General features: G+C 40.1%; 2 protein-coding genes across 6 annotated transcripts; both read right to left on the reverse strand.

Moving 5' to 3' along the window:
* Positions 1-10: 10 nt before the first annotated feature.
* On the reverse strand, positions 11-10,301 carry LOC124429441 (choline transporter-like protein 1). 5 transcript variants are annotated; one of them, XM_046974746.1, is made up of 18 exons: positions 8,012-8,304; positions 7,760-7,928; positions 4,635-4,753; positions 3,917-4,030; positions 3,638-3,786; positions 3,460-3,537; positions 3,293-3,383; positions 3,149-3,212; positions 2,878-2,986; positions 2,677-2,800; positions 2,476-2,595; positions 2,265-2,387; positions 2,094-2,200; positions 1,766-2,022; positions 1,504-1,670; positions 1,340-1,432; positions 1,178-1,270; positions 11-1,077 (listed from the first exon to the last, which is right to left on the reverse strand). In XM_046974746.1, exons 3-18 carry the CDS (start codon positions 4,683-4,685, stop codon positions 1,024-1,026), a joined length of 1,794 nt encoding a protein of 597 aa, XP_046830702.1. In that variant the 5' UTR covers positions 4,686-4,753; positions 7,760-7,928; positions 8,012-8,304; the 3' UTR covers positions 11-1,023. The 5 variants fall into 5 exon arrangements, with proteins under 5 accessions (XP_046830702.1, XP_046830701.1, XP_046830704.1 ...); XM_046974745.1 differs by lacking the exons at positions 7,760-7,928; positions 8,012-8,304 and adding an exon at positions 10,265-10,301 and having other exon boundaries at positions 1,340-1,429; XM_046974748.1 differs by having other exon boundaries at positions 7,760-9,544.
* Positions 10,302-11,712: 1,411 nt separating this feature from the next.
* Positions 11,713-25,796, reverse strand: LOC124429455 (cell adhesion molecule 2-like). The gene is made up of 6 exons (XM_046974775.1): positions 23,168-25,796; positions 19,443-19,651; positions 15,552-15,687; positions 14,891-15,024; positions 14,047-14,353; positions 11,713-13,758 (listed from the first exon to the last, which is right to left on the reverse strand). Exons 1-6 carry the CDS (start codon positions 23,202-23,204, stop codon positions 13,667-13,669), a joined length of 915 nt encoding a protein of 304 aa, XP_046830731.1. The 5' UTR covers positions 23,205-25,796; the 3' UTR covers positions 11,713-13,666.
* Between the last annotated feature and the right edge of the window lie 819 nt (positions 25,797-26,615).

Raw genomic sequence — 26,615 nt, forward strand, 5'->3', positions numbered from 1 at the left:
TACACGTGAGTATAGAAACAAATCGTATAGAATTGTATTTTCCTAAACGTATAATAATAATAATAGACGGTACTAACAGTAGTAGCTGTAACTCTATAAAGTATAAATAATAACATTCTCTCAGTATGCTCGTACGATTCCAGAGTCTCAATGTCGTATTCTCACCCATGAACATGCAGATGCAATGCAAGAAGAATTATACCAATTTATTCTTTTACATTGTAGTATCTAGATTCATGGAATATTATTTATTTACAATGCAATCTGTATGATCACAATGGGCTGTTTGTTATTAAACATATACTTAAATGTAATATAACGAGCATAAAATACTCTCGCGGTAATACCTTGCGAATAACGAGGTAATCGATTTCGCTTTAACGAATGCCTATTTAATTTAAGAAGGAAAAAAGGGGAAATATAAATATATATATATATATATATATATATAAAAGACATATCCAAAACATTTGCGCGCTTTTAAAGTTAATGGAAAAAGTATTGCGTTTGTGGAAATTGTAACTTTGTCGTATAAAAATGTGATCCATTTTTTTTCTTTTGCTTCTTCCTTTTACTGATTCCGGTTTTGGTTTCGATCTCTTCTCTTACGTTGTACGTAATATGTTTAGGAACAAGAATCGATGTTTTGTACCTAATCTATCTTCGTTGATGTGCGAGTTTAAGAAATTAGCACTGAACGAGATCTCAACGAAATCTCGCGAAGCGTCGAACGTGACAGAAATTCGAGGAATAAATTTGCAGTCTTTTTAGCATTGAAAGAAATCTCTTGTGACTCTGTTCGATGATTTATAACATTTGCGCTGCCCGTATTTCTTTCATTTTAACTTATTTCCAAAAAATTCCAAGAACTCTCGACACGACTAAAAAAGAAAAAAGAAAATAATCTATTTTATCAGTATTGGAATACGTCGCAGACATTTCATTCTTTTCCTGTTTTTCATTTTGGTTGTCTCAAGACAAGAAAAAGCAATTGAAAAGCGAGAAATCACGATGGACGTTGTTTCATTGAGTTTCGTCCAACTGACGTAACGCCTTCTTGCTATTTTCCACAAATTCCTGTAATAAAAAGAACAAAAAAAGGAAAAAAAAAAAACAAGAATAAACATATTATTTAAAAAGAGAACGATAAAACATTTGACGTAAGAAATAATTTTACCATCAGTCCACGGCTCATAAAATACGGCCTACTAATGCCGTCATTTTTCGCACAATCCTCGCAAAAGCAAAGGAATATGGAGTCTATGATCATCTGAAATAAATCGATTAATCAAGTTTCACGATAACGTCTCGAAATGTTTCTAATTTTTGTTAATCTTACTTCGTAAATCGAAATGAAGCAATGCGAAACGAGAAAAGCCAATACCCCAGCCAGGGCAATTGGCACCCAGGGATGTTGCAATCCTTCCTTCTTCTATGCAAATAAATACGTGAGAGAAGGGAGCATAGAAAAAAGAACAGTTCGAACGAATGACAAATGTGTACCTGTATCAAATAAATTCCAGTGATAACAGTCAACACAACTACCAATACTTTTCCCAAGAACAAAACGAAATCTCCAACGCTGTTAATAGCTGCGACCCTCAAAATATTACTCGAGAGTGCTTGGAAAGCCTTTTTCCCGCCGGAACAAAAGTTACATCCGTATATAGCTGGAAAAAAAGAAAGAGAGAAAAGAGAAACAACACGATGTACAAGACTTTGAAAAATGTTGATCAGAAGATTAATAAAAGTGAACAGGAAGTACCTGTCTCGATATAAGCATTTCTAGTAAGAAACTTGAGAGCACACTCGAAGCACCAAAGACAACATTGACAACACCAAAGAATTCCTCTCACCAGGTCGTTGTCGAACTTCTTCAAACGATTCTGTACGAAGGAGATCATAGCTCTGACCAAACGAACGATTCCGATTATCAGAGCACCAAAAGCTATTGTACCCAAATGATATCTTATGAGATATCCAAATCCTTTAGTCACAGTCAACGATAGTCTCTTCTTATCTCTATCCAAAATATATCAATCCATTAAAACCGTGTTCGGTTTTGCTAGTTGGAGAAGCGGGAAGAAGTTCACCTTGTAAAAAACCAACGGGCTACAGCGAGCGCCACGACCATGTGCTGACAACCAAGGAAAAACTCACACATGACGAAGAAAACAAAGAGATTGTACCATCTGGCGGCCTGAAAGTCATTATTATTAAGAGGTCCTTTATTTTAGAATAGTTCAGAATGACACGTTACTTACTATCAAAAGAGCATCCTTCCTAAAGTGAATCCCCGTTTTATTTTTATAAATGGTACCGGCGCTTTCGATCCAGAGCATGCAATAAATAAAAGCGAACATGCTCAGACCAATGAGCAGGTACGTCTGTCGAAATGATGATTTTTTTTTCAGTGTCTCAATTTCGGTGACTCATAAAAATTGATAAAAAAGAAACGTCTACGAATATATTTACATAGATTGGTTGAAGAAGTAGAGCGGGCATCGAGTAAACTGCCTTTCCTGCTTCACGAAAGAGCTGCATCACCAAAGCGATCCTTTTTCTCATTACTAAAACGATCAATAGAGTGATCACCTACGGGGAAGAAATAGGAATACTTTTTCTTTTTCGTTTTTGCAACAACGTCTTCGACGGTAAAATATAGCGAGGACTGACCGTGACAACTGACATGACGATGGCGTAAATGAAATATGCTTGCAAACTCGAGTCTTCTTCAAAGTTTTCTTTCTCCGGCGTATTTTTCGAGTCCAATTCTTTTTTCTCTTGATACCAGGCCATCCTGTATGGAAAAGAAAGAAAAAAGAAAAAAGGAATTCCATGAGAATAAGATTCCGGTAGAAGGACGATTGGACTCACCAGAGATAAGTTGTACCGCCGATGCAGGCAACGATTACACCAATTAAAACTATGTAAACGATCCATTGTACCATATAACGGAAGGCTATCAGAATACCGAGAGAAAATGCTGAAAACGATTGAATAATTAATGAATCGTCGAGCGATATTTCAGAGATTGAGTTTGAGACGATGACACCAATGATATATTAATGACTATGATGATTGATGGCTGACGATGATGATAATGAACGATAAGGACGATGACGATGTCGTTGATGATGTCACTAACCAAGCGCAATTAGACAGAGATACATCAGTTCTCTCCAAGCTACTCTGAGATCAGTCGATACTTCCTAAAATACCAATCGAAAAATCCAATGAATCATGTCACAGAATCGTATTGCAACGTTAAATATGTATGTCAATTAGTTACTTTATAGAAATTTTCTAATCCGAGACGTTTAATCAGAGATATGGCGGTGTCTGTTAGTTTTTTTGGTATACAGCGATTTAGAAAGAATATTCTGCAATGTAGAAAACATTAGTTGGGATGATCCTTTCTTCTTTTGTCCGTGTTACGTCGTTGAAAGTTCTACTTACTGATACTCCGAGTCGTCGCATTTGGCGACACATCGCCGAGTTTTTGTACCGTTTAATTCGATCTGTATTTGTAGATACCTACGAGTGTTAAAGGAATGATGTTACGATTGCATGCTCTGTCACGTGATTTCTTTTCTTTTCTTTTCTTTTCTTTTTTTTTTTTCTTCATTCTACTTACGGAAAATTTTTGTAGTCGCCACCCTTGCAACTTAACGCTGGATCGGTTTCCCTCGGCGTGATACGACCGCAAACGTTACCGCAGTTATCGTATCCATATATTATACGATATATGTCTCCATTTTTTACCGCATTTGTTATCATAAATGCCTTTTTTTTTTTTTTTTTTTTTTTTTTTTTTTTTTTTGAAAATTGCAACAAAGATACAGTAAAATTAACGTGTCTGATTCTATTAATAGTATACGTACGTAACAGTATATGAACGCAAAGTTACACTTACGAAACCTCCGAGTAATGCAATTAGTATAATTAGAGTTATTAAATCGGTACAGGATCGATCGATTACGAATATTCTCTCGGATCTCCTCGCTGCCATCTCTTCGTTTTCCGGAGTCTGAAAATAATTTCAATTTTAGATTTAAAAACCGTACAGGTAGACGACAAAGAGAGAAGAATGAAAAATGTAAAATAGAAGAGGTTAAAATTTATTAAAATAATTGATGGAGAGTAGCGAATTGCGAATCAGGTCCGCTTATTATTTTTTTTTTTTTGTTTTTTATTATTAAATTTTTCAATAAACTTTTCGTTTAATTTCATTTCCCTTTTGAAAATACGAAATGCAAGAGATAGCAGTCTGGTCACGTTTATAAATCGACATTGATCAGAGACTTTAAGAAAGGGATCTCGCGTCGTGGATATTTTACTTTTCATATCCGCTCGCGACTTTCACGTCTTGATGGAATCAAAAGGCATTCTTGCGACAGGAACGTGCCAGCCGATAATAATCCTGTTAGATTAATGAAACGACTTAATTAAATTCTCTCATTAGCCGTGTCCGAATAATACGTACGTGTATAGCGAGTGATGCATTAACTTTATTATAAGATATTATCGTCGTTGATTATGTATGATAAGAGTATGTAACTAATATGAAAAATGCTTCGTTAAGAAAAATTTAAATGAAAAGCGTAAGATAATCATATTTGTTTGTGACTCACTCCGGGCTCCACCTTGGAGGAGACCTCGTCCGAACACCCGCAGCAGCCCATCCTGGACGAATCGATCGAGTCACCCACGTGTGCTCTTGCTATTTGGTGACGAGCGCCTGTCTCGTTACCTTTTCATTCGAAAAAAAAAAGAAAAAGAACAACAATTTTCTTCTCATTTATTATGTAGAGATTTGACGTAACAAATAATCGCATCGTTTCTTCCTTTGTATTTTCGTTTAATCTCGCATATCGTTCCATGTATGTACGCTTTAGAGAAAAATTTCTTTCGAAGAAAACAATAGGAAAGTTATCGAGCGACACGTATGAAAGTGGGTTATTGGTTCAGCAGATAAGAATGCTTTTCCACCTATATATGGTAATACGTGTAAAAAGGAGCATGCATCAAATTCTACCGCGTCGAGTCACTTGCAATTTCTACGAGACAATAGAATTTAATCGATCGTCGAAACGGAAAGACGCGAATTAACGGTACGTAAAAATGTAGAAATTATAGCGGAATGAAATTCGAGGCACGCCGACCGTAATGCATCGAAAAGCTCGTTCGATTTTTAAACGCAAACGACCGTTTGCGGAAAACGCAGAAAAGAGGGGGGGGGGGAGAGAGAGAGAGAGAAAGATAAAAAAGCAATGAGATCTCAATGACATTTCTGTGGCACGTGACTCGCGTTATCGATCGATTTTCCAAGTAAGTGCAGTTTATCGCGGTTATCTCGTTATCCTAGCGCCTAGCGCAAATTCCTAGATCAAATTTTGCAACTCCCAAACTCATTTCTTATATTTTCTTGACAATTTTATATCGGACGAGACACGGCCAGAGTTCGTGACATGGTAAACGATAGAGTCAAGGGAAACCTTTACCAGGTGGTACACAGAACGCACTAATTATACTCGAACTCGTGCAACAACGAATCCCTCGGTATTTCTGACTCACCGTTGTGCGTCGTCTGCATGGTCGTCGAAAATTCCAGACGAGAAGAAGAAGAAGAAGAAGAAGAAGAAGAAGAAGAAGAAGAAGAAGAAGAAGAAGAAGAAGAGAAGAAGAAAAGGAAAGAGGAGAAGCAGAAGAAGGAAGAAGAGGAGAAGAAAAAAAAGTTGAAAAACGAAAGAAACAATATCACTGTTCACTTCTCGAAAATCATTCCCCGATTTTTTTCTTGCTATCAAAAACAGAGTGGCCGTTCAGAATTGCGCCCCTAGACGATCGCGATTCAATTCGGTTTATATCGTTGAATAAAAAGTTTTTATCTACGAGCACACCGACGCGTAGAATTGCGTCCGAATGAAAGAAAGGTGATAGCTACGTTTGAGAAAACCAAGCGATAAGAGAAATCGATCGATCGTCTCTTGATCTATCAGAGAGGAGGGAGTCTCGATGGTAAACATTTCTTGAAAAATATCAACGCGCGTGTATTCGAGGAAGAAAGTAATGGCCAAGAGGTTTGGAAGAAGACCGCAGGTAAACTGTGCACTGTCGTTCTACGAGCTTAACGTACCTGGATGGATCCAGGTTAAGCACGGCCATCACAATCGGCTCCCCTCCAAAGCCCTTTTCTACCTTTTACGAGCTAAACCCTCTTATTCCGTAAGAGGCTCCAAGGAGAGAGCGACGAGAGGGAAAGAAGAAGAAAGAAAAAAAAAAATATATATATATATATATATAGCTCTCGAGATAAAAGACGTTTCCGGGTCATTCGTTTTTGCGAAGATCGAAGAGCGTCGATCGATCGATCGATCGATCGAACGAACGAACGAACGAACGAGGAAATGAAATACGCAAGCGATGTTATTAGTCGGTCCCGTAAACAGGACCGACCGAGCAAGCGTTGATCCGATTAGAGGATGCGTTTACCGCTGAAACAAGTGCCCCTTGATGAATCAATATCACATCGACTCTAACACACCCAACGTCTAACAAATTGGAGTGGCTTTCTCTAGATGACGAGCGTCATCCTCGTTGCACGCCAATTGGGCGAATATTTATTTATTATTATTGAAAAAATGAAAGAAAGATAACAAAACAAAAAAGGAAAGAGGAAATGGTGCGCGACTCAACGATTCTGTAATCAGGGAATCGTATACGAACGGACCTCGTAATCAGGTTGCGCAACGACCCCTCCTCTCTCTCTCTCTCTTTCTCGCATTGTCATTGAAAAGAAACAAGCCGCACCGTAGGTAGTCCATTCGTGTAGAGTGAAAATAATTAACGTTTAAAACAAAGGATCATTGTCGGTCTACTACTCGCTTTTAAGTGGGCGTACGAAACGCGCGTGGAATACACGAGCATGGATTATTTCAACGAGTAACTCGGCAAAAGGCGTGCCACCGACAACCTGTCGCTCTCACTGGAGCAGAGGTACTCAACTTTGCCCTTGGGAGAGGATTAGAAAAGAGCCGCAAAGAGTTTCCATCGTATCCCAACGAAAAGGATCATGAAATTACTTTCGAAGCACGCGAGTCCTAAAGTTTCTAATAAATTTCAATGAGGAAACTATTGCGATAGGGTAGAAAGTGTAATTTCGATTAGACAAAGAAGAAGCAGGGCTTCTCAACTCTCATGATCTAGATCATCGAGAGAATTCGATTAACAAGAGGGAGAGAACGAATCGACGATCGAAATATAAAGAGAAACTCTCCGATAGGTTTTCGGTTTATGGCCAACAATGGAAATTATATCGTTTCGTCTCCTCTATACTACTGATCAATCAATCGAACGGCAGAGATATTCTCTTCTTCTTTTTTCAATTCTCGCAATAAAACACGCAGAACGATCTTATCACTTCGTGGAGTATTCGTTCGCTCGAGTAAAGGCCTTACTAATCCTTTTATTTTTCTTTCGATTTATCGTATCGACGAGTAGTAAACTTCGAAGGATCCGAGAAATCGATCGAGATTTCGTCTTTCTTCGACGAGAACCCACGATGTAAGGAACGATGTTACGATTTTGTAATCCACTCGAACGAGGTGATTTTCGATAAGGAAAAGAGAGAGAAAAAAAAAACATTCGATAATCTCTCACTCGAATTTATCCTATCAAAGATTACATAAAACGTACGAGTTCCTCGATCGACCGATCGATCGACCGACCGATCGATCGATCGATCGATCGTACTAACCTTAAAAAGTTGTATCTCCCGCGTAGAACGTCGCCATTGTTTATTATTGACAGTTTTCACGATCACGTGACTTTGTATTTTCCTTTGTATTTTCTTCGATGGCGCATCCGAGGACAAAACCGAGCTGCGTCGGTTTTACGTTGAAAAAGGATAATGACGTTGAATTCTTCTAAAACGATTAAAAAGTTTGACTCGATACTCTAGTACGGAAAGGAAGAAGCGTTCTCGGTCGAGTACGTTCGCGACACTAACCGCGGGAGAAAGAGAGTATATACAAGCTGAAAAACGATGCCACTCTCTTTCCCACTCTTTCTTGTCGATGTTTTTCTTTCTCTCCCTCTCTCTCTCTCTCTCTCTCTCTCTTTATCCCTACTAGATGATGACACACGCAGGCCTGTGCCTTTATACGTTGACACGACTCCTTCCTTATTTCTCTTCTTTCTTCTCTTGGCTTTATCTCTGTTAGCTTCTATTCTCCTTGCACGCGATTATCTTTCCAATCGGCAGAACACTGCTGATTATTCAAGGTTCCTCGTATTCCATCTATACGCCTATGTGCGGTTACATATATGTATCTATATAAGCTTTCAAGATAATCGTCCGACATCGCTTGGGATTCCATTAACGGATGTCCGACAATGTGATTACTTTGTTCGCAAATTCGTTATATTATTCGTTAGAGCACCGATACGTATTTTCTGTCCTAGATTTTCTCACGCGAGAGACCGCGAATACTTTGTTATAATGAAATACCAATAGCAATTTAATACTATCGATTAAATTCGTAATATTACTCGACGAGTAATAAATAATACCGAAGCAAAGTCAGGTCGGACAATAAAATAAAGTCTCTCATTTCGATAAACGAACGTCGACGTTCGACGATAACGTGTATGTTCGTTCCATTGTGGTTAACCGTTCGCGTCTAACTATACCAATGAATATCATTCCAAAGGAACGATACTTTAACGCAAAACGCGGTTCATCGACCCCCAAGTCCAAACAAGTTTTATCTATTAGCCGTAGGATCTAGCCTCATGCGTGACATACGCCGACGATCGGTGGTATCCTTATGAATCTTTTATTTCGATCGTGCACGCATGCATTCTTCAAACGACGCGCTCCATACACTTTGGTAATGACATTTTACCTCTTTCGATTCTAAAAGTACGTCGATAATATCATTTCGAACGAACGATATAAGAAAATATTCTTTCGATGCGCGAATTCGCACGGACTTTGAGGTTAGTTCGGAGATCACTTATGACTTTATACGCGTATCGTTAGCTTTCTCAGAGATCATTAGTTTTTTCTTTCTCTTCTTTTTTCTTCTTCAACGAGAATGAGAAAAAAAATTTGTTCGCAAAGCTTCGATATCCTTTTGGATCGCGTGGATTATCGTTTCTCTCTCTCTCTCTCTCTCTCTCTCTCTCTCTCTCTCTCTCTCTCTCTCTCTCTCTCTCTCTCTCTCTCTCTCTCTCTCTACGTTCTCCTCGTTGGAGAGAGGTCTTCTTCGAAGACCGATAAAAATCTATCTTTCCTTTATTAATGCTTTTCGTTGCAGCAACAACGTCGGAACCGTCAAACTGTGTACGTTTGACGTACCATATGGCTCATAGCCAAAGTTAGCTGGTCGAAAATTAGAACGTTTGAGATTGGAATCGTCGACGCAACGAGTACTTGCCACGAGGACGCGTATTTATCTTATTCTTACGATCATCGTAATCTTTACGAGTTTAGAGATCGATCCGTTGTTGTTCGTGACGGCTCTGCGAGAAATAACGTTACGTACCATCTACTTTTATATTATTATGATTTTAACGAAGAGAAGGCATTATTGTAAAATATTCAAATCGCCGTTTACGTGGATAACTATGCAGCACCTAAACGACATTTATCGATTCCGTCTCGGGCCATGCTTCGTACGTTTTACAACGATGATAACCATCTTAATTGTAACGCGATTCCATCGTCGCTGTCTCATATTCGAGGGAATTATTATTTGTCGATCACGATCGATAAGCGTGCATACACCGTATATCGACACTTTCGAGAAGAACGATAGCGTGCCTTGACATTTGTTAAGCCAACGATCAATGTTAAAAATCTCCGAATCAAATCATATCGAACGCGCAATTTCGAACAAAACTAATCTAATAACGATCGAATACGAGAAGGATCTAAAGAGTAGGAATAAAGAAAATTTATAAATTCTCGACTCGTACTGCGACCTAGCGGAGAAATTTTGTAACATTGCTCGAAACTTCTTCCACCGGTCGATAAAGTCAAGGCATTTTCGATTCTCCATTTATCCATCGCGTAAGAATACCGTGGCTCGAAAATGGAAGCTATAGTTCAGGGGTACATGCCAAGTACTATTGCTGCGCAAAATCGTTCCCTTTCGTCGATGCCAAAGAAACATCGTCGGTTGATTTATTTACAAATCTGACGGCATAGAATTTATAGGAAAGAAATAATGCTCGGTGAGACTTCATTCGCACTTACTGTTCGTTAAAGTCATCTCCATGGTGAATCGGGCAAGCTCCCCCTCTCTCTCCCCCCCCCCCCCTTCCCTCTTCCTCTCGAGGACGAAAGAATAAGAAGAAAAACGTATTCTATTCACTCCCTTTTTATGGACATCCTCTCGATAATTCGATTCTTCCTGACAGATACGAGAGAATTCGCTTTTCACGTAATCGCGTTTGGCGATTGGCGGAACAACTGCGTATCCGTAAAAATAAATAGTTACGGGAAGGGTCGAATCGAAAAGAAAGACTCTTCTCAACCGTCTCGCTGGACCGTGAGAACATGCTCAGCTTCACGAAATGTATTTCTCACGATACCAGCGCGGTTCTTCCAACGATATATCGATTCGAACGCTACTATACCTTCGAGTTTCCTTCTTCTTACCTTTCGACGTATCTTTCCTTATATTATTCGATCACGTATAACGACTTGGAAATAATTAAGGAGCGACGAATTATTGATATCGGAAAAGAAAAGGAAAGAACGTGTAATTAATCTTGGAAAAAATCAATCGCTCCTCGACTTGCCGTTTGTTTTTCCTAGTTGTTGGATAGGGGAAAAAAAAAAAATATACAAAAAACAAAAGAAAAGAATGAAAAAGAAGAAAGAACATAAGTTATTAATATCAGAGGAAAGATTCGATAACTCTCTCTCTCTCTCTCTCTCCCTTCTCGTTGAGGCCTTGCGCTACGACGAAAGAATTGAATCGCTGCCAATTAATCTATAGCGAGATGATGAGTTGCGTCAGGAATTTTGGTCGGTCTTCACCGATTCGTACTGGAAATTTGCGGAGGAAAACGTAATCTTTACGTAAGAGCAAACTTTTCGATACGAAACTGCGCAAGGAAGACGCAACGGAGATACGAAGATAGACATGAGGATGTTAAAAAGCGCGCGTGCATGTGCGCGAGAGAGAAAGAGATTAGAGTTTACGGAGCTTACTTAACAAGATCGAAGGAAAATCTTATTGGTTAGGTTCGACGCGAAACGGATGGCTACTGGAAGAAGCTACGAATTTTCGTCTATATGTATTTGTTCTTCTTTCTCTCTCTCTCTCTCTCTCTCCCACCCTGGTATCCTCGTTTTTCTCGTCTCCAAGCAACAAACGAACGGATGAGCGCGCGCGCGCGCGCGCGCTCTCTCATCATCAATCGATATTGCAAACAGCGTTTAACGCAACGCAGACTCCAACCAGCCGACTGGACCAAATCTCCGAAATTATCTTCGTCCATTTAGGTGGCGTTGATTCTTCTTCCCTTTATACTATCGACTCCGATTGAATCCTTTAGGATGCGGGATCATAGATTTACGACGGGACATAAAAAATTATTATAAAAAAAGAATGTCGAGGATGAAAAAGGAAGAGCATGATGAAAAACCCCTGAGGTGTTTTCGTTCGGAAGAGAAGAATGAAAAAACGATCACACTTTGAAGATTATTATATTAATTATATTCAGTCGTTGCAATCACCTTATTAATCACGTTAATCATTTTTATTCAGTTTGTCTTTAAACGTATGTGTGTGTACGCGATCGGCACACGTGTAGTTTCTCTTTCATTTCCTTTATTATTTTTGCCTTTCCGCTTCGTCAATTTTTCTTCTTTCGCATTCGTTCCGTCGCTTTTCCCTGCTAATTTCGCTGCAATCTTCGTCGTTGAAAAAAATATATGCGTATGCTAGAAACAAAGCCGGCACGAAACGTTTTCTCTCTTTCTCGAAAAATTTAAACGATCTTCTCTCGTCCTCGGCTTTTACTCGTCGTCGATTTACTCGAAAGCGGTCGTCGATCCTTCATCTCTTCTCCTTCCCCTCATCTTATTATATTTTCGTTCCTTTAACGCGTGAACGCCTATATAATAATAATAATTAAAAATAGTTTGATAATACGTTAACATCGTAACATCGTTACTGAATCGCCATTGTTAAAGTTAGAATATTTCAATCTGAGAGTGCAGAGGAATCGAATCGGGCGACAATGCCGGCCAATTTAAAGGACGCGAACCGAACGCGAAATAACGTTCATTTCTATCGTAACTCAACGATAATGACAATAATAATATATTAATGCTAATAATAATAATCGTATACGTACGAGTACGTGAGGACGTTTGAAATTGAAACGAAACGCGAAAGTTGCTTCGTTCGGAATGAACGGAAGAGTTTATCAAACGTCGAAGCCGTCCATGTCGTGCGGAATGTACGAAAAGCCAGTTTGAACTTTTTTTCTCCTTTTTCCTTTCCTCCTCGGCCTCTCTCTCTCTCTCTCTCTCTCTCTCTCTCTCTCTCTCTCTCTCTCTCTCTTGGTTCTTCATCGACGTTGCTCGTAATTTTTATCATATCGACAAGCGTTTTTTAAGAGAATACTTAGTTCGCTAAATTCGTCACAGAAAACACAAAAATATTTCCGTCGAACATCCGCTTCAGGTACAATCTTACGTCGCACACGGTGTTAAGCGATTAATTACGTGCCTCTTCTTTCATACTTGTTTCTCTTTTTTATTTATTTTTGCCACTTCTTCCCTTTCGCATACCATCGAGATAATCGTACGGAGAAAGAGTACATTGTATACGTGAATGCTCGAGTGTGAACGTTGTGTGTCGTTATATGTATATAATATATGTTGTATACGTACATAGCTATATACACACACACATATACGTACCGATACATGTATATGTATACGTATGCATAGAGCCACGCTAATTTTAATAAGTTATAGTCCCTCTTTTTGTAGTTTTATAAAAGTACGAAAAAAAACTATATCGATTTCACATACGACCGCGGCGTTAACGATCACGCAAAACTACACCTACGTATTCGCGGAGACATACGTTTTTGGATCTCACCGAAAGGAAGCAAGTACGGAGTCTAATAAAATACATTGTTTCATTATGTCTTTTTCTTTCTTTTTTTCTTTTTCTCTTTTATCTCTTTTCCCTTTCTATATACTTTTTCCTCTTTGCTCTTTCAGTTGTCTTCTCGTTTCGAGAATTCGACGAACCAAAAAAAGCCGCAGCACCATCTTCGGACGTTCGTCGATCGAATCAATCAATTTCAGAAGATATCTCTTTTTCTACGTCTTTGCCGAGGACGGCGATTTCATAATCTTCATTTTCATCCTTCTTCTATTCTTTTTTAGGCCTTTCCGACGTGTCCAGAGATTTCGTTATGTGCGCCCGAATCTTTTGCACCTGCCCCCCACTCTCTCACGACAGGAGAGACAGTCGCGGATTATGGTTGCCACTAAGCACAATCCTCGTTTCTCTTTACAAGCACGTCGAATATTTTATTTTTTTTTTTCTTTCTTTCTTTCTTTTTTTTGTCTTTTCTTTTTCTTTATATATAAAGAGCTCCAAAGCGCGCGCTTAATATCATACGGTTAACGAATGGCAATTAGGAGAAACACGAACAATTCCAAAAGTATTCGGAGACTCGACGAGGATCCCAGTGCCATCGCCGACGAGCCGAGTACTGCAATGAAAAGTGCGATATCTAAATGAATTTATGAAAATATCGTGTATCTCGGTTTTATTAAGTTTTAATATAAATTTTCAAGAGCGCGACCATTTATACGTGTGAATTTATTTTTAAAAGTCATTTTAAGAACGTCAAAGTGACACTTAACGTCATTTTAATGTTTTAAGGATCGAGAAGGAGGATTTAAATGTTCGTACCTTAAAGTATGTCGTTCGTTAATGCAACGTGATACGTACTTTCTTCGAATCGCAGAAAGGTATAACAACAAAGAGTAAAAGTCACCTTTCACGCCGACTTGACCATCGGGCTTCCTCTGGCCGGTTTGAAAATTCGGAGGTGGCTGAAGATAGTTGATACCAACTATAGTCGCCGCGGGCTCATAGTGTATAACCCTTGGGCGATCCTCCTCGGCGCTCACTTCCGTGCTCTGCCAATAAATGTCGTATATCGAGGCGCTGCAACGTATTTTCAGCTTGCCGTTCACGAAGTGGTCGTGCGACACGAGAAATTGAAGGCCGATCTGGGACACCTGCCATTCGGACTCGTTCGTGTCCAACGGACTGTACGTTTTCACGTGGGATGGAATCGGCTGCAACGAGAGAGAGAGAGAGAGAGAGAGAGAGAGAGAGAGAGAGAGAGAGAGAGAGAACAATATTTCTTTTTACTCAAAGATAAATGTATGAACGAAGAAGAGCATCGCATTGATAAACACGCGTTATACGCACGAGACCATTCTATCTTTAAAGCTTACGAGAGGAATACGCTCTCGCGTATTACGCTCTATCGTAAAGGAGGCGTACGACTGGATAGTAGCCTAGTAGTAACGAACGTTCGCGATATCTAGTCGAGGATTTAAGCTTTTCCTATTTTCTCATGCATTGCTAACCAATCTCTTTCCCCACCCAACTTTGTTGGATCGCGAAAGAGCTTTAAATCACGTTTATATGCTTTTTGATACTCCAATCAAACTTGATATCTACTACTTGATATCTACGATAGAGAATACCTGTATATTCGCGATAGAAAAATTTCAAACCGAAATAGATATCGTCGATATAAGTGTTATCCAGGTCGCGAGAGAACAATGTCGTACGAAGATCGAAGACCGACATTGACTACCGCATACCTGTCGATCGTTGATGTACCAGGTGAGATTGGCCGCCGGCTTGCTACGTCCGGATGTGCAGTTCAAACGAAGTCTATCGTCGATCCGGTATTTCCTCCTTAGTCCGTGTATCGAAGGCCTTTGAGAGGGTAATTCTACAAAGCAAACGAACCAACGTCTACATGTATGTACGTATGTATGGCAAGTATGCGAAGCACGTTTGAAACGTAGCTTTGACGTTAGCCAAAGTCTTGAGACTCGAGCCACCCCTACATACCATCTATCCATCCATCCATCCATCCATCCATCCACCCATCCATCCATCCATCCATTTCTCTCTTTCTCTTACACGCAACCCACTCCCGTGCGATTTAACTTTTTCGAAACTGAAGCGAGAGCGCACGATATAGGAACAAGTAGAAAAGATTTTTCCCTTATTACTCGACGCATCGATGCGTCTGCATCGATATTTCGAAACACCTATAAACGATATTGAATGCACCGGAGCATCTCTTCTCTCTTTATCTCTTCTCTTCGTATTCCTTTTTCTTTATTAAGAGTAACGCCAAACATTAAGCTCTAGTCAAATTGTACGAGGTTTGTTGGCTCGTTTAAACGAGGATCGAAAGTTGCCGGGATTTGCAGTTGGGGATTAAGAGAAACTTTGAATATTTATGCTTACCGACGACGTTCATGGTGGCCGAAATCATGGCCGTGTGGAAGGAAGGTGCATCCGCGGATACCTCGCAGCTGTACAAGCCTGCAGCATCCAGCTCGAGATTGGTCAATGCTACTTGCGTCGCGTTGCTCTCCGATTTCTGCGAAATAAAGGAGAACAGAATTTCGATGGCACTTTAGAAAAATAAAAGGGTAATTCAGACGATACCCACCCTCCTCCCCCGTCTCCTAATTACACCCCCCCCCCTCTCTCTCTCTCTCTCTGATTTCTCTAAAGGCGGGAAATTCAAAAAGAAAAAGAAACGTTTATCTCTGCAGACGACACATTTATCTCCGTCAATTACACGCTTTAACGCGTACGACCAGCCCCTTTATTACTTGGAGAACTTTAAACGGCCTTTCTAATGGCGCTCGTTTCAACCCTTTCCTCCCTCCCTCTTCTCGTACTTCTTTCATCGTCGAATTAAATTAATACGAACCTTTGAAATCATCTCTTAAAGTTCAATCTCGCCCTTTTGAGAGTTCGATCTACCGATCTACTTCTCTTTTCAACTTTTCTTTCTATTTCTCTTTCTTTTCGTGGCCGTTACATTAATTACCTTCTACCTTAGTCTGCTCATTAATTTATCTCGCACGAATATCTCTAGGAAGACCTTCTCTCTCTCTCTCCTTTTTTTCATTTTCTTACACATACAGACACACGCACATACGAGCCATTGAACACGAGCTTTTGTACGAAAAGTCCCAGACTCTGCTCGGAGCTTATTTTTTCAAGCGCTTCCGAAGCACGAGCGTGTCATTAAAGTCAAGAGATTGTGGCCTAGCTGGAGGGAAGCTCAGGGTGAAAACGCTAGTACGAAAGTACGGGGAATATTAAATAGCGTTTTCATCGATTTTCTTTGCTTAAAACGTAACTTTAAAGAGGGAACGATTAGACAGCAGTAGAGTGTGCGTGTGAGAGAGAGAGAGAGAGAGAGAGAGAGAGAGAAAGACATATCTGCCGATGAAGTTGAAAGTACGACAGTAATCTGCATAAAATATTTTCCTAACAACTTTCGGACAGGTGCTTTAGCAACGAGTGCTCCCTTGGCGCTCTTAAACCTCTTGTCAAAGTGGAAAATCTTTCACGATCATTGAGAAAACATCGAAAGAATTTTTAACGACGCTTAGATAAACCACAAAACGCTTGCCACGACTAAACGTTTCCGCACGAGCTTTCTTATTCCCTTTGCGAGTAATTTTTTTTTTTCTAAAATAAAAAATCAACAAACTCGGTAATCCAGAAACGATCATTTCGTAATCAAAATACAATCAATGTCGAAATAGATTATTAAAAATTGCAAGCATAGAATTCTGACGGTTTCTAATTCGCGTGTTCGACAAACGATATAATATCCATATAAATTTAATCTGGCTTTTACGTTTAATAATATTCTCCGGGGATTGCATCGATCCCGAGCCGACCGCCGTCAGACTTGAAGCAGAGAGAGAGAAAGAACTGGATCATACGGGCTTCTTTCTCTTGTCTTTCTTTCTATTGCGAATAATATCGACCGACGTAGGAGACGGCGTCTTCTAGATGCAACGTTTTATGTTTATTCGTCGTAGACGATATCGTTTATGGGATGCGTTATGTGCAACACGGAGGAGCCAAGGTTGAAAGAGAGGATGGCATCGAAACATTCTGATTTAAACGTTACACAAGAGTCCTTTTGTTTTTCGCAAGCTCGATAAAATTCAATCGAGTACTTTCGAGAATTTCCCCGTATAGAAAAGAGAGAAAAAGAGAATGCGCGCGCGAGAGAGAGGAAGAGAGAAAAGGAGAGAAGGGCGAAGAAAAAGGAGTAGATTAAATGCACGCGATCAAAGTTATCAGTTATTTGGGCAGGTAGTTAGATAGATCTTTTGTTATCAGCTCGATAACGCGCCAACAATTTCGGCTCAATTGTTCTCGAGCTTCGATACGTGCGCGCATAGGTTTACAAAATATTCCCTATAATCGTCTCGAAAAATGATCGTCCTTTGCAAATATTCTCTTTCAGTAAGAATGGCCATTTTTTGTAGAACACGCGTTCAAATCTGTTCGAAACAATGACGTGAATTATTTAATGACTCAAAGGGATGTTTTTTCCTTTGCGAATGTAACTTAATATTTTGCTTTCGCTCGACAAAAGCGATTACAAAAAAGTCTCTCCTCTCTAAGGTTACGAGAGTTACAGCGGATAAAAATGAAATCGATCTCCTTTCGTCACCGAATAGAGTGATAACACAAAAAGAAAAGGAAAAGAGAAGAAAACTAAAATAAAACAAAAGCAAAAGAGAAGAAGAACTCGCGACAAAAATATCTCTCGCGTAATTTTATCGCAGATATTGTTATTCCTGTTCGTGAGAAAAGTAGAAAAAGAAAAAAGAAGAAGCAAGAGAAGAAGCGTATTGCCTCGTGAAACGTTTCGTGGAAAAGGTTTCCCTTAGAGTCGCGGGTACCGTGGTATTAAACGAAGCTTGCGGTGAGAGAGGTTGCGAGAAGGGTTGGAAACGACAGAAGAATAAGAAAAAAGGAAAAAAAAAAAAAAATAAAAGAAAAAAAAAAGAAAAGGAATAATAATCAACTCTCGTCGTTCGGGGAAAACCTTCATCGGGAAAGTGTCTCAGAATAATTTTATAATACGTTTCGCCCTAAGATAAGATATTTTTCTGTCAATGAACTCGTTCAGAGCGACCTTACATACATAAGCTATGTCGAGTTTCCTCTTCTTTTTTTTCCTTTCTTCTTTTTTCTTCTTTCCCTTTTACCCTATATAGGATTCATTATTGAAAGAAAATTGTAAGGAGGAACGTGCCAACGACGACAGAAAGCTCACTTTTAAGTGTAGCGCAAAGTGGCCCCGATCGCTCGAGCAATTAATTTACAACATCCATTAGACTTCAACAAGGAAAACTCTTCGAGTATCGCCGAGGAAAAGGACGACGACAGTATGTACATATGTATATGTATGTGCAAGCTGGCTCATGGTGTAAAGCGTTACAAACTATGCCTAGTTCCATCGAGATCGTTATGAACGGTATTGATTTATAATAAATGAGAAATAGAAAATAGACAAAAGGTATTATAACAATGTATTTTTACATTAAACAGACTCGTCGAGCTACGGTTCAATTTATGACCAAATTCGAGAGACTGTGTTACGGGGACGATACACAGTTAAATAAAAATTGTAGACTTTCTCCCTGGGGAAAGAAGGACGAGATAGAAATTGAAAAAAAAGAAAAAGAAAGGAAAATAGAAAAAAAGGGAGCGAACAGAATTAATCGTATCCTTCGTCGACAACAAAAAAAAAAAAAAAAGAAGAAAAAAAAGAAAAAAAAGAATTACATAGGCACATACGCGTACACGTATATATAGAATCGAGATATCGCGTAAATCAAAAGCTCGCTAAATCATTGGACCGTGTCGTGTAAAACTACCCTCGTAGACCAAGCTACGATCCTCCTAAGGGCCATACCTTTTCCTTTCAAGGTCTTACGAGAAGAGAAGGACCCAAGAGGAGAACAGTTGCTCTCTCCAATTCGAAAACTTGTTCGCGAAATATCTCGATGCCATATTTTACTGGGTTCGATTATTGTTCTTCATCCAACTTTTTCTCTCTCTCTCTCTCTCTCTCTCTTTCTCTCTTTTTAGGACGATAAATCCTCCAGGAGGTTTGCTCCTTCGGGATATACCTGCTTTTTCCTTCCTTTCCTTTTTTCTTTGTTTTTCTACTTTCGCGAAAAAGAACTGTTTCTCGAGATTACGCGAGAGTGAAAGATAAAAAGGTGTCGGTAAGTCGATTCGGTGCAAAGTAAATGGGAGAGATATAGGCTAACTAGAAAAGCATAGGCAGTGTTACAAACTCACCTTTACCGTCAAGTTCCCATTGGGAAATGTCTTGACGACTGGGTTCTCGTTCGGAGCGTAACGATAAAACTCTCGACCCCCTTTGTACCACTTGACTGCATACAACGGGTCTTGTTCTATATCATACCAACAATTCAGCAAGGCTGTGTCTCCTTTCCTTACGGCCGTCGGTATCTGGACACGGACCTCTCGCAGACCAGAACAGATTCCTGACGATAATGAGAAAGAATATCAATATTTTTCTTATAATTGGCTTAACTTTATCGTTAATTATTGATTTGTATTACTTTTCTGTAGTACAAATTTGTTTACGGAATTGAATTCGATAGCGTCAAGTATATGCGGATAAATGTGAACTTTGACTTTCCTGTGTCAATGAAACCGGGCCAAAGATGGGATGGGAAGTGGGATAAGTGAGGAGTCGTTAAAATTTGAACTCGGCGCGTTTCGACGAATGGAATCTCTCGCGTAATTAGATCAACGCGATTAAGTGCCGGAGCGGGGAGAAGAGAAGCGATTAACGCGATGCGACTCGATCGCGTTTCCAAGCACTTGCCACGGAGGAACGTTCGCACGCTCGCGATCGGTGTCGTTAAAGCGCCCTGCGATTACCTCAAGGATTTCATAAATTACCTCGCCTCCTCGGTATTTCCTTTTAGAGTCCGGCTCTATGCCTGTTCTGTGTTCTTTTTATTTTGCGACCTTGAAACTCGTACAACATTAGAATATTTCTATTGCGCATTAAAAAATCTATTACGTCAGATCGCACGAACACATAGACTCTTTCGAAGGTGGAAAGAGCTCGGTATGTGGTTGCAGTCATCGTTGGAATTTTAACGCCGATCATGAATAAGATTTCTTTTGATATTCTTCGGGCCGCAACGGCGGAAAAATTTTCACTCGTCCTTGAGAACGAAGACGAAGAAATCGTTCTCGCACGAAAAGGAGAATGGTCTTTGGAATAAATCGGGTCGCTTGCCACGGAGAATTACACTACGTTCTCGTTATAAAAAGGCGACTCGAGTTTTAAAGCGACGGTCTATTCAAGACGTTCTTGCAGATAGGACAAAAAAAGAAAAGAGAATGAAAAAATAAACGGACGAATCCAGACGGGACGAACACCGCGCAACAGAATGAAAAATTACACGAAGGCATCGACGTGGTTTGAAGGGGGAAAAAAAAGAAAAAGAAAAGAAAAAAGATCAGGGATGAACATTAACGCAAGCCCAAACGAAAAGCTTCAAGTATTTGCAGCCTGTGTCGTGTTTCTCACGAGTAAGCTCGCGTGCTTCGATCCTTAACACCTGTGCTACTGCGTGCATTTTTCATCTGTGGAACGAGAGCGCAAAGGTGCTACTCGTCCGGAGAATAAGGTGAAAAAAATAGAGAGAGAAGGGGGGGGGGGGTGGAGAAATTCAATTCGTTCTGAAATACGAGTATACAGGGTACACCCGTTTCGATTCAACGCTTTAACGTCTCCGTTGGAATAGCGATATCTATGATCAATCGTATTTCGCCGTGCATTTCTCCTCTTAACATGTAAGTCGATTAATGACGAGCGATATTTAAAATGATTAATGCAACGATAATCCTTTTTATGTACAAACCTCGTGGGATCGTTGCAAAGGAATCGACAGTTCAATGACGCACGATACTCGCATTTTATACTCGCGTAGGAAGGAACAAGTACGTTGCTTTTTCTCCAATTAAGAAAATAAAAGCATATTACAAGGGGGGAGGGGAGGGTGAGAGTAAAAGAAAATGACGTTTGCTCGACGATAAAATTTCCCTCTCACTCGATACGATTTATTAGAACGCTCGAATCGAAACGAGAGACAACGGAACTCGTGCTGTTTGCGTATCGTACGAGAGATTAGATCTTTTCAGAGAGAAAGAAACCACTGAGACGTTATAAAAACCCCTCTTTTTATTCTCTTTGCATTCTCTTTTCCATTTGTATTCGACGTTCGTATTATCCAAAAGTATGTGCACGAGATGTAAAAAAAAAAAGAAGATTCTCTTGGCAGTCATGCCTAGAATGAAAAAAGACGTTAAGGCCGAGTATATTAAGTTTTTGTTAAAAAAAAGCTCGTGTTATCGACGATACGATCAAAGCTACCATCTTCTTTTTATTTCTTTTATCCCTATGATACTCTCTCTCTCTCTCTCTCTCTCTCCCTCTCTTGATTTTTCCTTTTTTGTTTGAAGAAAGTACGCTTACAGAAAGACCGTCTAGAAAATAAATCCCCGCGGTCTGTAAGCCGAGCCGAAAGCTCTGTTTGTCCGTCTTAAAACCAAAGCCGGGAATCCTTCTATCGTAGCAACGTTCTCGAGTTCGGTCGATGAAATACACAAGAGATGGAAAAAGAATAGAGACAGATAGATAACCGATATCCGTGATCGAGTTCGACGTCTTTGTTGGCGGATATTTCCTTTTATCTCGCTCTAAAGGAGGAACGTTTCGAAATTAAGAGATGGCTGATGAATATTTATGAAAAAAAAAAAAAAAAAGAAAAAAGAAAATAAAAAAAGAAAAACGTAAAAGAAAATGTTACGATCAGGAACGACGAATCGAACAATGAGCCAGTATCGAGGATTTAAGAACGTCCGGTTCGAATCCCTCCGGATGCGGGGAATGTAACTCAAAGGCGCCAAGGATCTTCCGCGTCGCTGGTAATTTTAACGTAACGATAACGATTGTTCTACTCGGTTTCTCTTATCGGAAAGGGAGGTCTGCACGTTTCTAACTATTACGTATGTGTGCGTTGGAAAACGAGAGAACAAAATCGTAGCATCCACGAGGATTATGTAATTACGTAAAAAACAGATCGGCCTTTGAAAATAATGAATTTATTAATTAAAATTATGATCGATACGCTACACGGATAAACCCGTTTATCGATTTTATAAAGAAAGATAAAGTTTCGTAGATGCAAAGTGTACGTCAAAAATGCTATTTAATTAGAGAAACGATGGCTAATGGTTTCTGTTATCATCAGAGATACTATCTTCACATCTTCTTCGTCGTGTAAGAAGGACTTAATGAGCGCCACGTGGAACGGCCCTAGAATTCATCTTTCTCCGATCGCACGTTCTATGCTTGCTTCCCTTTTTTCAAATCCTCCTCGCATAGATAACGAGAGACAAAAAAAATAAAGAAATAAAATATATAATAAAGTTTATAACGAACGAATCAACGTAAATGCAAGGAGTAAGATTCGGCATGATCGATCTCGTCGAAAGGCGAACTCGTTTATCGCGAATCTTGGCACGATCCTCGCGAATGCTAATAAAAGGATCGTTCACCTCCTTTCTTTGGCTCATCCCGTTCGCAAGAGCATCCTCCAAGAGAGAAGATAAATTCAAGAAAATCCTTGCCAACTGCGAGAGGAGGGAGAGAAAAATATACATGCAGAAAATAAGACGCACGAAAGAAAGAAGAGTACAAAAGGAAAAGACAGAGAATGAAAAGCTTTTATATCAATGTGTTTAAATTCGAAGTAAGGAACGAAACGAGTGCAAGGAACTCGGCTAATCCATACAGGATACAGGGGCAATGGCCCGCAGGGAGAAAACAAGGGAAGAAAGAGAGAGAGAGAGAGAGAGAGAGAGAAAAGTGGGACAGAGGGATGCTGAGAGAGCAACAAAAATCGAAGATCGGGGAGAAAAAGAATTTAACGATAAAAAGAAAAAGTATAAAAAGAAATAGAATAATACGCACTCACCCAAGATATGAGCGAGGATGAGAATTTTTCGATCCATCGAAGGAGGAGTATCCTCGGCAGAGTCGCACAGACCGCATTCACGTCCACTTCTCTTATTCTCGGTATCTGCTCGATCGTCGTCGTTGCTCTCGTCTCGCGTCCACCGTGTCTCTTCGCATATCGTTGCGAGAGGAGAAGTGAGTGTTTGCGAGAGAGAGAGAGAGAGAGAATGAGAGACTCGAGATCCTCTCAACTTCCTTATTCTCAATCTTCTTGACACTCGGACGAAGAAGAAGACAGTCTCTCTTGGTGATTTTGATTATCGTCGAACTCGAAAACACACGACGTTGGTGGACGATAGGGTAACATCCCCTTACATAATAGCGATCGAGTCACTTGAATGTGATTGGTTAAGAGAGAGAGAGAGAGAGAGAGAGAGAGAGAGAGAGAGAGAGAGAGAGAAAGAGGAAGAGATTGTGTGTGAGGGAGAGAGAGAGAGAGAGGGAGTGGGAGGATATATATATAGAAAGATCTTTCGGAGGATTTTCTTGAACGAAGGAAAAGAGGGAGAATATGTCGATGTGAGATCGTCGATCGTCCTCGAAAGAGTGTCGTCCTTTCGTGCTCCGAGTTTGTCTCTGTGTCAGCGTGCGAAGACCCCCGGCTCGTCGGTGGCTCGTTCTCCCTCTTGCTTTATCTCTCTCTCTCTCTCTCGCTCTCTGGGTATTCCTCTTTCGCGCAGAATCAATTTTCTCGCAAAACGACGTCGACGTCGACGCCGAGCCGAGCCGAGCCGAGCCGCCAATGCGCTCGCGCACAGAGTTAGAGGCACGCGCTTGCGCATTTCTAGTCAGCTACTATCGCGAACCATTCTTCTCCCTTTAGCTCCTTCTCATCCTTATACTCTACCACTATTACTACTACTACTACTACTATTACTACTACTACTACTACTACTACTATTACTATTACTACTACTACTACTACTACTACTGTGTACTCGGATAGATGGTGCTCCGCTTGAAGGGTAGAAAACGCACAGGGGGTTGCGTCGGCTCGCAAACGTTTGCCTTCTTCTTCTTGTTCTTCTTCTTGTTCTTCTTCTTCTTCTTCTTCTTCTTCTTCTTCTATGAGAGCGAGCGAAATCTGCTCTTGTGCATCTCTCTCTCGGTGCATCTCTTACTACAATTTTTCCAGGAGAAATTTAACCTTTTTCTTTTCTTTTTCCATTCGTATGTAGTCACGTAGGTACTCACTACGTTCCTATCCTTTTGCTTTTTTTCCTCGAGAGATTTCGGAATATGGCTTCGGTCGATGGCTAATTAATTGGTTTAACGTCGAGCTAATCGTGCGAGAATCGATATATCGATTTCTTTTTTCAAGAATCTTGACAATGTCTCGTGTAAGATTGAAAATGTCTTAACAAATTCATACTCGATCAACGCTTAATTAAGGTATTACCTCTTAATCATCTATCTCAAAATTTTTCTTTTTCTTCCCTTTTCAAATATAAAACACAGCCATCGAGCAACGTATTCTTTACTATATTTTCTTTCTACAATATTCTCACTTGGCTCACGAATTAGTCTTCGATAGTCGGTTAATTAACGTCCTTTCTCTCCCTCTCTCTCTCTCTCCCTCTATGGAAAATAGCGAGTCATGAATATCTGACGAGTTCCACGGCGAGATCGAAGGGTGTAATTAATGGAAAAATTATTAAAGTCGGAAAAGAAGATCGACTCGAACCCTTCCCATACTTTCTCGACTAGCGTCGTTAACGATTCTTTTTCGAGGCTTCTTTTCTTCTTTCAAAGCCACCTCTCCTTTCTCTCTTCGGAGTTGGACGTACCTATAGACGGTGTATTTTATTCGTATCTTGTATCCCGGACGACCGCCGTTGCGTTTGATATTCCCGAAATAATTCCGGACGGAAACGCATTAAATCGATCGATGACGTAGTAGACGAGGACATATAACCGGAGAGCGTACGGCAGCCTGCAACAAATCCAATACTCCAACTAGAAACGAAATTCACGCGGCTTCCGATCGATCCTGCCAGGCTTTTATATCTGCCGATATGAAATTTATAACGCAATTCAGCAAGAGAGTAACAGCAGAAATAGTAGCAATAGCAAAGGCAACAGCGGTAACAATGTCAACGTGCCCCGAGCTCGATTAAGTTCGTTTCTCCAACGATCGAGATTGAATCGTGCCGGTTCGCGGCTTAATATCCTTCCTTGTTTCCTTATCTTCGCGAGATATCGACGTTTCTTCCGTGCTGGCTGAACCTTAAGCGAGCCCTTTCCCTTCTCTCTTTCTCAACCCCTCTATCGAAGGAAACACGATTTTATCGCACGACGTTTCAGATCGTAAGATTATGTATATGCGAAGGGTGTCGAGGAATTTCTAGGCGTATTCCGTTCCTTCGAACCAAGAGCATGCTCGTAATTGATAAGCTTTCGCGTTGGCTTTGATTTTTAGATAGGCGATCGCTTAATTATTTTTATTGTACGAATTATACGTAAGCATAAATCGTTTAAAACTCACTAAAAAGTCGGTGGAAAATATTTTGTCAGAATTTGTAGGAAGAATAGCACTGATAACGTACAAATAAAAATCTCACTAATCGCAAAACAATTTTCAGCAATTGCATTTAGTTTCTTTTTTTTTTTCTTTTTCATTCGCGATCTTCTCTGAATGATGGAAGAGAGAGAGAGAGAGAGAGAGAGAGAGAGAGAGAGAGATCGACGAACAAAGAGAAAACTCTCGGACGACTGAGAGAGAAAGAAAGCGTTTAAACCTCGATAAGTCTAGAGTGCTTGTAAGTTTGTCGCGCGAGAGCGCCTTCCAACTCGTAATTGCGAGCATTTTAGACAATTGTTAAGTTCTTCGTAACACGATGAATCAGTCCTCTTTTTGTCGCGCTCTCTCTCTCTCTCTCTCTCTCTCTCTCCCTCTATCCATGCATATGAACATTTGTGGGTCTTCTTCTCAGGCATCCGACGAGAATGACGAACGGAAGTAACGATTTCTCTCTTGTCTCTTCTTTTGTTTTTCTCGTTATGACAAAAGTTACCTCGTTATGACGAAGAAAGATAAAGAGAAAGAGAGAAAATGCAATCTACGATGATCCTAAAGGTGAAGATGAAGAAGAAGAGGAGGTAAGTACTAAAAGAGGGAAACGCTTTCATCAATTCGTTTCATCTCCGACGGATCGATCGTACCAGTTTATCCGTAGATGCAGGACCAGACTAATGGCATGGCTCATCCGAGGACACGAAAGGATAATAGAGACGTCGCTCTGACTGGCTTTCACCGTCGCAACGACGTAAATGTTATTGAGGGCTGCTAATTTGGAAACGTTATGTCGCCATGCTACAGCACGTCCTTTCGTTGAGCTTTCGACTTGGAGAATGTCTCAAACGAACAGGGATTCGTCGAACCCCCTATTGAGTTTCTACGATCCTTT

The sequence above is a fragment of the Vespa crabro genome, chromosome 15, assembly GCF_910589235.1.
Source record: "Vespa crabro chromosome 15, iyVesCrab1.2, whole genome shotgun sequence".
Classification (NCBI taxonomy): Eukaryota; Metazoa; Arthropoda; class Insecta; order Hymenoptera; family Vespidae; genus Vespa; species Vespa crabro.

What these genes read in the sequence shown, in the direction of transcription:
- LOC124429441 (XM_046974745.1), bottom strand. Translation starts at nt 10,286, where the DNA reads ATGGAGATGACTTTAACGAACA. An exon ending in CTGGAATTTATTTGATACAG is followed by an intron (nt 1,430 to 1,503) that starts GTACACATTTGT and finishes TTTGCATAGAAG; the next exon opens with AAGGAAGGATTGCAACATCC. An exon ending in GCTTCATTTCGATTTACGAA is followed by an intron (nt 1,271 to 1,339) that starts GTAAGATTAACA and finishes GATTTATTTCAG; the next exon opens with ATGATCATAGACTCCATATT.
- LOC124429455 (XM_046974775.1), bottom strand. Translation starts at nt 23,204, where the DNA reads ATGGATCGAAAAATTCTCATCCTCGCTCATATCTTGG. An exon ending in GGCCACCATGAACGTCGTCG is followed by an intron (nt 15,025 to 15,551) that starts GTAAGCATAAAT and finishes TTTGCTTTGTAG; the next exon opens with AATTACCCTCTCAAAGGCCT. An exon ending in GGTACATCAACGATCGACAG is followed by an intron (nt 14,354 to 14,890) that starts GTATGCGGTAGT and finishes CTCTCGTTGCAG; the next exon opens with CCGATTCCATCCCACGTGAA.